Below are 12,460 nucleotides of genomic sequence, written 5' to 3'. Positions count from 1 at the left end.
GCTTGCAAGGCAAGCACTCTACCATCTGAGCTATCTCCCCAGCCCTCTTGATAACTTTTAAAGAAAAATTACCAAAAACTTCAGGACAATACCAAGGATGTTGTATTCATGACAATCTAGAAATGTGATCAACATCTAACTGGCTTTGTACTCAAGTGTATTTCCTTTACATATTGGGAAATGAAGATGAATTAGTAAGAGAAAAACTGGTGTGGTATAGCTTTGTTACCCATAGGGCCTGGTTTATTTGCTGGCAGTTGTTAATATTCAAGTACCTACTATCCCAAGAAACCTCTTGGAAGACTTCACATCCTAATTTCTGATTTAGAAGATAAAATGAAAGGTCTCTAGAGTTATGATTTAAGGCCCAGTCTTGCTGCTACTTTTACTTTTGACGTGATTCCACTGAGCTAATCAGTGTTCCTATGTTTAAGTTTCAGAATGTGAAGTGGCATTTTTGTTCAATAATCATAAATTTTTACAGTTCAAAGAAACTTTGGCTAACATCCCTCAATGAAAAAATCAGAGTGGGTTAGTAGTTTAGGTTGAATTATAAAATCTGGGTTGGACTATCAGCCAAATATTTTTCTATTTCATTAATATTCCTTTGGATTAAGTATCTTTATCTCTTTTCTCTTTGCAAATTAATCTTGCTTAAAGGTCATTTTTTGTTTTTTTGCTTTTCACTAGAGAAAATACCAATTCTGTAATAACAATGTTTTGTGATAAATACCTATGAATTTTGCTGTATTCCTTGGTTGGTTTGAGTTTATAAATATGTAGCTGTCTTCATATATATCACCTCATGTAATACTATTTTAATCTTAATAGTTTGTGTGGTTATAGTTACAAATGAATTTAAGAGAAACCAAGTAATTCCCCAAAGACCTAGGTATAATAGATGTTAGAACTGGAACTTGAACTGGAACTTGCATTCCTTGTTTTCCAATTCTGAGTCTTGTGTTCACCTGTAAGTGAATGATTCCAGCCAGAAATTATTGGTGTTCCAACATGGACTGACAAGTTTTACCAAGAATAATTCTTTCACTATTTAACTAAGGCTTTAAAAATTAATTACAGGCATACATATGAGTATTTATCCTTCAACTTACCTATTAATGCTTAATGGAAAAGCAGCTACTTTTATTTAGTCCATTTTAATACTTGAGAAATACGTGATAATTTTCTTTAAAAGATAAAGGCCCAATAAATAACATGGCAAACCTTTCTCTACATAGTTTACATTTTATGGATTTTTAAAAAAAATATGTTCTTGCTTGTGAGTTTGTTAAAATAGGAAAATCAGCTAGCATTTGTTCTACTGAACAGATAATTATTATAAACCTTCTGTCCCCCACGCACCAAATCATTCTTGTTTGGGGAAGATGCAAGTTTTAAAGCTGAAGTGATCCTTCTGCAAGTTACTGATACACAACATTTAAAACAATATTTAAATTTTTCTAGATGTTGAATTCCAGTGGCACACAGAATTTTGAAACTTCATCTTTGAAACGAATGGATACCATTAGTTAAGATTTCCTGTTATATTTGCTATAAAACATTTCAGCAGATGGATTCCAGAATAGGTCACAGAGCTGTGAAAAGAAAAGAAATATAATTTTCTCCCTTACCTCAGGTAGTAAAAGATCTGAATTTATCTAACAAAGTTATTTACAAACTTTTGTGATTCCATGTATGAAGCAAAATGTCTTTTAATTTGTTCTGCCTTTACTCTCTTCCCTCAGCTTCTTACAGAATTTTATCATCTGATAAAATTCTGAACAGTATCTGATCTGTTTCCCTCATAATTCTAAAATTTTTACTGTATCTTTTATTGTTTTCCAGTACCAGTTTTGATGTCTTTAGTTTGTTCTTTTGGTAACAAAAATTCCACCACCTTGATAATTTAGAACTTTATTCAGGTAGGTTTTTTTGTTTTTTGTTTCTTTGTTTTTAAGTCACCCTCACCATTATTGTGACTTTTATTTACCTGTCTGTCTTCCTATATCCACCCATAAAACTATCCTTCCCTCCCCCCCTTCCTCCCCATCCATCCATCTATCCATATGGAGCCCAACCAAATCACTTCTCAAGTTTTCTAATACACTGTGATTTTATATACAGGTGGAATATTTCCTGCAGTATCACTAATTCCTTTCATAATTAAGTGAGCATTGTAGACTTTTTGGTCAAAGCTGCTTCCTTGAGAAAAGCCCATAGTGATTTTTATAACTGAAGTTGTACATACACAAACATTTAAAAGAGAGACACAAGTTGGATAGTTCTAACAGTATGACACCTTGAGTTTTGTGTAACAAACACTTCTGTCAACTCACAATTTTCTGACCTCAGAAACACTTCTTATCTGTTTGGAATTGTACACATAGACAACTACAGAAGCAATTATGTAGTACCTACTTATAGATTTCTTCCATGCCATTTATGAAATGGATTGATCCCAGTATCTAACCTTAGGGAAGCCTTTCACCAATCATTGATACTTTCTGGCCTGCTGGGCTAGAGTTCATACATAAAGATTAGTTAGCACTTGACCTTTGCCTGCAAGCTTGAAAGCCAAACCTTGCCAGTCTAAATGTCCACCCACAATTTACCTTCTCCTATCACGAGTATACAAAGAAAGAAAGAAAACCTGACTTATTTTATAATAACCATTTGTGACTAGGCTGAACTCCCTTCTGGAGGGCTGACCAAGGGCTTGGTCATGCAAGTAAAAGCAAGAAGTCTACATAACTATTTTCTGCATGGGGTTTTAAGAGTTATGAGTACTTTCCTATATATGGTTACTGTATTACAGTGAAAGATTAAGTTCTTGAAGTTCAGTAGGCTTCCATGTCTTAATTCGTACACTGAAAGTGGTATAAGACTTTCTGTACTACCTTGGTCACCTATGTTGAGTATAGTAGCAGAAGTGATTCCAAGGTCATGCCAGCAGAGAATATTGGCATATCTAAAGAAGAAAATGTCCCTAAAAAGTACCAGGAATCTGACTGATAATCTGGGTCACAGGCCTGACCCTGCCATCCCTGGACTGACAACTGGCAAGAAAGGAAACTAAACATTATTATGTGCCTCACGTATGTGGCAATCACATTCTGGCATCACATTTTTTTACCAGAGAGAGAAGAGACTGAGGAATGAAATAAGCTGCTTTAAAAGCAGTAACCAAGAAGTAGAGAAACTATGCTCTGCAAGACCAGAGTGGTCTTTCAGCATATAACTCTCTGCAATTCTCAATTTCTCTGATTTGTAACCTCTGTGAAACAGGCATGTTTACTATGAGGATCAATGAAGTATTTTGAATGCTCAATAGCCTCCCTTCAAGACCATCTGTTTTCAGACAGCCCTAATAGTTCTTAATATCAAGCCATGGTCTGACAGGAATGGTCTAGAGGCAGAGCCTGCAGGAGTATGGGACTATTGCTTGATCAATGCATTGTTTTGAACACCATAACTCCACTTGATGTAGCCTAAAAAAAAAAAAAAAAAAATCCCAATTTTCTCCAGTTACACTGTGGTTAATTCAAACTCAACTTATATCAACTAAATAATATTTTTCAACAAATGATTTTGTTTAAACATGATGTGCTAATCTTATGTTCAAGTGATCTTTTTAGCTGAAGCTTCACTTCCTTCTTATTAAATAGTTAAATAGCCATTTTTATGACAATGCTCACAGCTCTAAGAATTAAGATTTCCCTCCAATCTCTAGGAATTTCCAATATGTATGTGGGACAGACAAACAGGATAGATAGCAGAATGTAAGTCAAAAAAGAACAGCATTTTGTAGGGATGAAGGAAGAAAGGTTCTGATAGGCATATTCATAATTTAAATCTGATCTAGATTGGCAGGACCTAAAAAGGCTGCTTTTGGATATCTAGATTTTATCTGGTTTCATTATTTTCTCTTAGCAACTAGCATAGTGCCTTCCACAAAGAAGTCAGAGTAAGGAAATCTCAGAGGAGTTGTGCTCTATCTTTGCCACAGAACATGTTACTTACTGTACCCAAGATACATGAAGAAAGTACAAACTCATGCTTTGTCACGAAACCACATCATAACATCTCAGAAATTACCAGCTCGGGAAATAACCCATTCTGTCTGCTACCACTAATTATTCTGAACTCATATGAAGCATTTTTTCTTCCTATATGTCCTTTTAAAGGAAAAATGTAAAAGGAAAAATTTAATCCCTCATAGCCTGACTGGGCTTTTTATTATAAACATAGTTGTTTCTCTTTCAAATTAAGAAAGAGTTCTTTATTGTGGCTATTTTTAAAAAGTCAAGTTTTCATTTCTGCCATGGTCTAGGGCTGAGCTAGGCTGAGACAGAAAGAAAATGAAATACCTTGAAGAAAGATCCAGTGAGAAGAACAGAAGGAAAAAAACAAAAAACAAACAAAAAAACCCAGAAGTACTAAAAGACTGTACCAACAAATCATGGCTAAGTATATAGTCTTTCAAATTTTAAGTGATACCTCAATTTAAGAAACACTGACAATATTAAAGGTTTTTAATACATAAAGTTATTAGAACAATTCAACTTTTACCTTACAGGAAATAGCTGAGGAAAACATCCTTGTGTTTGAGTGTTGACAAATTTCTGGATCTCAAGTACTTGTTTTAAAAGATGTCCTTTGGAAGGCTTGTCAATTTTTGTTAATACCATCTATAAGAAAATAAAATTTTAAGCATTAGAAATAAAATATTTCTTATTATGCAGTTATATACACTTTAACTACAATTTTTCAGTTACAACTAAGTGACCCATGCATATTTCTTGATCTCTCTGTACCCATTTCCTCATCTACAAAATAAAAATAACCCAGAAAGAAGTTGCTCTAAAAATGAAATGAGTTAATGTATGTAACATATAAAATGTACATGATGTGTCTATTATTGAACAGTGTTTCAATTACACAGAGCCTCGATATCTTGGACTTAAGATTAATAAGGAGGATCCTGGAACCTGTTTTTAACTGCCATCAGCTGTTTCATATGATCACAATATATCTTGTGATAAAATATATATAAATGAATATTAAGTTGATGTACATAAAACTGTGAACTTATGATCACAGTTGAGTTCTAAAATGATCCAACCTTATAAGTAATATTCTAAAAGAAAAAATTTGAAATTGGGCTATTTGTAGATTTTATCTACTATAGTTACAACTCAGGTAAATTAAGAATTTTACTTGTCCAAATACATCTACATACTGAAGAAAGATCAAAGAATGGATGCTTAAATTAAATTGATGGATGCATCAATTAAGATGTAAAACACTGATCCATCAGGTTTTCTCGGAGGAATTTCTGTAAAATTAAATTTCCTGATGAATCATTTATGCCTTCTATCATGAAAGTGCTAATGGCAGGAGAAGTGAGAAGCAGAAAGTATATGGTTGCTAATGACCTGTGAATCACTTCAAATAGGAGTCTTTCCTCACAAAGGCAAAATGTGCTGAAATATGTGTGCATATATGTGAATATACATACGTGTATAAAATGTGTGTGTGTGTGTGTACGGTCTTTCTTTTGTTTTGGTAGTACTGGGGACTGAACTCGGGATGTACTGATATTTAAAATGAGATATTTCCCTCAGTTACAGCTGAGGAAAATACATAATTTTATAAACTGGTACTTATGTTACTAAATTATGAACACTATTAATTAATAAAACCAGTTTCACAATACTTAAGCATTTTTACTATGTACACTATCATCCTTTGATGCCTTCTAAGTTAGCGTGATTCACAGAACTTTTACAAACCCCAAGATTTTCACAATTCTAAAGAAGACAAAAAAGTGGCTATTAGATGAGGCAATGTGGATCCTGAGTTCAAAGCCAGCCTCAGCAAAAGCAAGATGCTAAGCGACTCAGTGAGACCCTATTTCTAAATAAAATACAAAATAGGGCTGGGGATGTGGCTCAATGGCTGAGAGCCCCTGAGTTCAATTCCCAAGAACCACCCACCACCACAAAAAAAAAAAAAAAAAAAAAAAAAAAAAAGGCTGGAGATGTGGCTCAGTGATCAAGTGCCCCAGAGTTCAATCCTGGGTACCCACTACCCCAAAAAAGTGGCTATTAACATGATTAGATTTAAACTCCATAAAAAAATTAGATTTAAACTCCATATAAAAATTTAAATTTTTATAGTTCAGAAATTTAATATTATTTTTCTCTATATTGTGCAATTCTTGAAATAGAACTGTCACTTGACTACCTATAGAGACATATAGGTAAAGATAACATTTAGTGGTTTTCTGAAAATTAGTAGAAACTGAACTATAGTCATTAAGTTCTTTACTTGTCTTTATAAGGGAACTTTAAGAATGCTATTTTATCTAGAAATATAAGAAAATAAAATTAATGTAGATACCAGACTACTAATCTGTATTTTATTCTAGGTCAGCTGACAGAAAGAGTGCTAGTAAGATATTCCCAGAAAAAAATTGTTTCTTTAAGAATATAAAAATATGTGCTTCTATTTATATTTGGTAAGTATTATCTGCCAAGCTGCTGTTAAAGAGCTATTAACATGTTTTAGACAACACTTTATATTTCCATTAAAAAAATGGAAAATGAAAGCACTAAGGAACACTAAGTGAACAGCTTAAAATACTTTTACTTTGATTATAATTTTAAAAACTTAAAACTGAGAGAAGGAAAAAAGTGCCACTCAACATAAAGTACCAACATAAAGGCACTTCCTTTGTATTTTGAGAAGGTAAGACCAATTCATTCATTAAAAAGTATTTGCACACATCACACTGAAACAGAACTGATGTTTCTAACTGCAACCATGAGTCAAAAGAAACACTTACCACATAAGGTAATGCAAATTCTTCACACATTTCTACAGCAATATTGTCTGTTTTTGTAATTCCAACGGCACTATCCACTAATAAAAATGTTCTCTTCAAGCTGTAAGAATGTAGAAAAGATTAATGGCAATATAAGATATATTCATTCATCTCTCCTACCCACCCTTACTATACTAAGGAATTTCCCTTTAAGTATTTTTGATCCAAAATTTTAAAATTTCTTTAGGCAAAAGGAATTCTAAATTCACCAGGAAGTTCATCCTATAATCTAATAGGTCTCAAAGCTGTTTACTTCCAGTACTTAGTTTGCTAAATATTAATTTATTTTAATAAGCATGTATTAAACCTAAGTCTGACTGGGATTTTTGTTCTGATGAGTAAGTCCCTTAAACTTTAGTGGGGGGAAAAAAAGACACAAATCAATTTTACTATATGTTATCACAAGTATTTAACTTTTTAAATATTATTTTAAGATTAACAGATAACAGAAATCAGACACATGATATTTTGCATTTTCTTTTGTAAATATTTCACCTTAGTTCCTATGTAAAGTTACAAAACTAATACAGTTACCAACACTTTTTGTTTTTAAATTGGTGGGCCTAGGGATCAAAACCAGAGCCTCTAGCATGTTCAGCAAGCACTCTACCACTGAGCTACATCCCCAGTCCTGAACAAATTTTTATAGTTCAGAAATTTAATATTATTTTTCTCTATATTGTGCAATTCTTGAAACAGAACGGTCACTTGACTACCTATAGAGACATATAGGTAAAGAGAACATTTTCAGAGGATAAAGCTGAGTATTTTAAAAATAATCAGAATTTACTGAAGTTTATTTAAATCTGATAAATATCACATTAACCAATAATTTTCATTTTCAGAAATTATTTAGGAGTTTGGTTTAAAAAAAAATGAACAAACTACTGAAGTACTCTAGAGTTTCCAATTTAGCAAAACACTTGAAAATAAGATTACAATCACCTACAGTCAGAAGCCAAAACACACCATTTTCCTAAATATTATAGAATATTATGAGAATAAAAAATGGACCTTCTAAATTAAGTCATTTGATAAAAATGAAATGTTGATCATGTGTAGAATACTCCACTGATAAAAATAAGAAAATAAATTTCCTTACTTCCTTCGTTCTTTTAGATAGGCCTCTACCATGTCAACAAAATCTTCTGGTGCTCTATAGCCATAACCTGGCATGTCCACCACTGTAAAATACTTTCCAACTTTGAAAAAATTCATTTTCTTTGTATGTCCCTGATAAATGAAAAAATAAAAGCTGACTTAAAATGTCTTTTATATATTTCATGTGTTGCAGTGTTTTCTATTCAACTGTCAAATATTTATTAAAAGCCCTGTATACAATCCCAGGTACTCTATGACACAGGAAAATGACAGAAGGGAAATGGTTGAATATAAGTTTGGCTCATACTACTTTCTCCTTCCAATTCATTTTTCTGAAAATAGACTCTGTATTACTTAAGAACTTTAGATTCCATATAAGACATATGGAAACATACAGGCAAAATGTTATGGAGTCTTGCCTATTTCACTCTCCATGGAAAACATCACTCTGTTTCAAACTGTGTGACTGCCATAGTCATAATAGGCTTTTTTAACATCTAGATACAAAACCTGGTAAGTTTCTGACCCCTAGATTATTGCTCCCCTATAGTCAAGATGTTTTTATGTTTTATTATGTGAGTTTTAGTGCTCTCATTAAACCTTTTAAAATCATGTACAACACTATAATTTTAAAATATCTGCCCAGCTAAAATTGATGGAAAGATGATAATAAGTGGTTTATTCTTTTGTCCATGGACATTTATTAATCATAAAAAGAAAAGACAATTTAGTCAATTGTTCTGATTGTAGGAAAAATATTATCAAAGTCTTCTTAATGGTGATTAAACTTTCAGTAGGCTTATCTGTCCATTAGAAAATGATTTTAGAATTATATGACTTGACAAGACTGAGGTTGACAATGTAAAGAATAAATGTCATCCATGGTCCTCTTACATTGGAAGGGGATTCACCCTACCTAGAAGTTATAGTTTAGTCAGTTTATATGGTAAGGCAGGGTAGGAGTGAGGATGGAAAGGTTAAGGAAAGAATTATTAGTGATAAATCCAGAGAATCAACTACATGAAGAAATGGCAAGCAAAAGACTAGTTAAGTCTCATGGAAGGGCTCCAACTTAAAGAAAGGATCAGGGAGCAGTGAGCATTGGAGCCAGTGGTTTTGCCATGGATTGATATTAAGGTACCTGGGGTTGATTTGACACTATAAAATTTGACACTATAAATGTCATCTTAGATATTGGTAGGTTCTGCCTTATTAAGGCAAAGGAGGAACCGGAAAATGACAGAAAGTTATCATAGTAGGATGGCTGGGATAAGAAGCATATGGTTTGGTCTTGGAAAAACACAATATGCCTGACAGGTAAATGTGTAAGAATGAGTGTGTGCGCATGTGGAGAGAGAAAATTAGTAAGGTATAAAAGATTGCAGGAAGAAAAAGGAAAACAACAAAACAAAACAAACAAAAACCCATTAAAGCTATTTCCCCTAAAATCAATGTGGAACTAGATGATCATTATTTAGAAGGAAATAGTACAATTCTAATAAAAGACTTCGTTAACTCTTTGGATGATATGGACAAAGAAAGCTTTCCTCAAGATACTGGCAAGACTACTAAAATTAATTCAGTCATACTTGCTTTTTTTTGGAGAAATACACAGGATGAATGAAATGTCCTACTTTAACTGTTTGAAAAATTCTTTTTCTCTAGGCACTTACCAATTATTTCTTTTATCTTCCAATATTTATTACTCATTTTACTCAATTTGAAAGGTAGTCCAGATATATTTAAAGTATCAACATACCGGTTTTTTGGAGACTCTAACTTCAACCTCTGGGGCCAGGGAGAATAACGCCTTTATTAGGGACGATTTTCCAACATTGCTTCTGCCTATAAAACATACCTTACACAAGAAAAAAAGATAACTGAGCACTAAGAGAACTGACTACTAGTTTATTAATTAAATGTTATACCCCTCACAAAACGAAACTATTCAGTCTTGTCAAGGCACATAAAAAGTGGCTTCTGTGTGGTCAGATCTCAAATTCTAACACATGGCTAATATTTATGAACTATTTCAAGGTGCTAAGTACTATTCTAAGCCTTCAACAATATTTTCTTTCTTTTTTTTGGGGGGGCGGGGTGTACTGGGGATTGAACTCAGGGTCATTCAACCACTGAGCCACATCCCCAGTCCTATAATGTATTTTTTATTTAGATAGGGTCTCACTGAGTTGCTTAGCGCCTCAATTATTCCAAGGCTGGCTTCGGGATCCTCCTGCCTCAGCCTCCACAGTTGCTGGGATTACAGGCGCATATGCCCCACCATCCCCAGTTCAACTTTCTTTTCTTTTCTTTTTTCTTTTACAACATACCTATGAAATGGGTAATATAATCATCTCCATTTTGTAGATGAGAAAATATAACTAGCCCCAATTATACAGTGAGAGTGAAGGATTTGGGATTTGAAATCAGGACATTTATATCCAGAACCTGTACCTTTAATTTCACTATGCTACTCAAGAATATCTGCATGTTTTATTAAGCATTACATGTTTGCAAAGCTTTCTGAAGTAACAAAAATGTTATTTCACTCTAAAGTACACCTACAGCTTGGAAGCATATTTTCTTAAGAATTCCCATAGTATATTGTAACACCAGGGTATTCCAGGTTTTTTTTTTTTTTTTTTTTTTTTCCCTTGATCTTTTTGGTTCCAAGATTTTCTCCTTTGTTTTGTGGGAAGCAACAGAATAGTCTTGTTAATCACCATTAGTACACATGATTTTACTTTTTAATGGTATTAAAGGGTAGACAACTTCAACTAATTCTAAATGAGGTCAAAACTGGTCCTTGGAGGACACTTTGGAAATGTGTAAGGGCATTTTTGGTTATCAGTACAACTGGCAGGCATTTAGTGGACAGGGGCCAGAGATGCCATATATTCTACAAAACTGTTAGTCTTCAAAATGAATGATATGAGTCTTGCATAAGTTTCAAATGCTTGACTGATTAAACCCAATGCTAATATACAAACAAAACTGAATAAAAAAAATAGTATACAAAAGTCCATTAATTATAGCAGTTCTTCATAATTCAGAAGAAAAATTTCAGGGCAATGTTCCATTTACAGGGCAAAGGAGATCTGAGCCGCCTTTTAGCAAACTCAAAATATTAAATTGCAGAACATGCATAAAATGTACACTCTGAAATTTCACTAATGAAGTTTAAAAATCTCATTATTGCTATCTATAGACGATTATTCCTGAAGATGAGAAATTTAGATAGGGTGAAAATTACATATTGATAAGGATCATCTCATTTATGGATCTATCACGTCTCCTTCCCTAACTTGTAATTTGTCCCAGGATGTTTTTCTACTTCAATTAATTAGGAAAAAATAATGGGCAGAATTTTCTTTTTGAACTCTTAGTTCAAGTTTCAAAACCCCTTAAAGTCTTCCGTATTCATCATTATAATTAAAACTATGTGTTTTTTCGTCTCCACTTCTGGTTCTGGGGCCAAAAACCGCCAGGCAACTGGTCTACCACTGAGCCACATTCCCAGCAAAACTATATATATGGTTATCTAAAATATGCCTCCACACAAACCCAGAAAACTTTTCTGGTCGTGTGAAACTAGTGGTAGCAGAATTCCCCCCGCGGGCCTTCTTCGTAAGCTGCGGCAGGTGGGGCTCGGGTGGTTTGAGCGCTAACCCCTTGCGGGCGGTAAACCCGTGCAGTTGGAGCCCTCACCTCAGGTCGAGAGAGGGCCGGGGCGTGGTCGAGCCGGACCGCGGAGCTGACGTACTCAATGCGGTTCCGCTGCGAGGCAGCGAAAACGCTCTCCGCCCTTGCGATGTCCTCCAGGCTAGGGTCGAAGACCCTCATGTGAAGGTGGGGCCTTGTGTCCCGGACGAGGTGCTGCTCGAGTTCCTGCAGCGGGTACACTAACTTTGTCAACTGACTCTTCGGCAGCCGCAGTACCTCAGCAAAATTCTGGGACTTGCTGTAAGCTCGACTCTGGCGCCCCACTGCCGCCGGCATCTCAAAGAGCTTCTCCATTCCAAGCCGCAGGCCCGGCGCTGCCATGTTCCTTTCCTTGAAGCCCCGCGGCGGAGTCCTTTTCCCACGGCCTGGACCGCGCGTGCGTGAATGCCGCTGGCGCGGCGCCTGCTGGGAATTGTAGTCTCCTCTGGCCTTTCCCGCTTCTGCGGGCGGTGAACCCCGTGATCAAGCCGGTTGGGTTCCTCAAACACCCTTGCCTTAACGACTGTGCCCCGGACTAGTACCTTACAGCAGGAGGGTGTCAAACGGTTTCCAGAGGTGAAAGACTTACCTTGCTATGTGGTCCTGATACGAAGGTCCTTATCTCCATTGCCAATCTAATAAAGAGGACAAAGTTTTTAGAAAAAGGAAAAAAAGTTTAATTTGCTAGGAAAACAAAACAAAACAAAACAAAACAAAACAGGGGATTCCTGTCCCATAGGCTGTGATTCTCTGTCAGAGGGAACGCAGAGG

General features: G+C 34.9%; 1 protein-coding gene across 4 annotated transcripts in view; it reads right to left on the bottom strand.

The window, feature by feature from the left end:
* The window catches only part of GTPBP8 (GTP binding protein 8), a 70,477-nt gene extending 58,398 nt beyond the window's left edge, over positions 1 to 12,079 (bottom strand). For 2 of the 4 annotated variants that reach the window (XR_013757317.1, XM_079100856.1), the window contains exons 1-5: positions 11,696 to 12,079; positions 9,747 to 9,845; positions 7,989 to 8,119; positions 6,848 to 6,947; positions 4,570 to 4,688 (exon numbers count right to left, since the gene is read on the bottom strand). Coding sequence is in view for 3 of the 4 variants with exons in the window: in XM_079100856.1 (XP_078956982.1) it covers positions 4,570 to 4,688; positions 6,848 to 6,947; positions 7,989 to 8,119; positions 9,747 to 9,845; positions 11,696 to 12,031 (785 nt within the window). In the remaining variant the exon portion in view is untranslated. Of the gene's footprint in view, positions 1 to 51; positions 1,596 to 4,569; positions 4,689 to 6,847; positions 6,948 to 7,988; positions 8,120 to 9,746; positions 9,846 to 11,695 lie in introns of those variants that run through there. The other 2 variants (XM_079100857.1, XM_079100855.1) reach the window with 2 other exon arrangements.
* Between the last annotated feature and the right edge of the window lie 381 nt (positions 12,080 to 12,460).

Source organism: Sciurus vulgaris (genome assembly GCF_902686455.1).
Source record: "Sciurus vulgaris genome assembly, chromosome: 10".
Lineage (NCBI taxonomy): Eukaryota > Metazoa > Chordata > Mammalia > Rodentia > Sciuridae > Sciurus > Sciurus vulgaris.
This window is presented reverse-complemented; position numbering and strand designations above follow the sequence as displayed.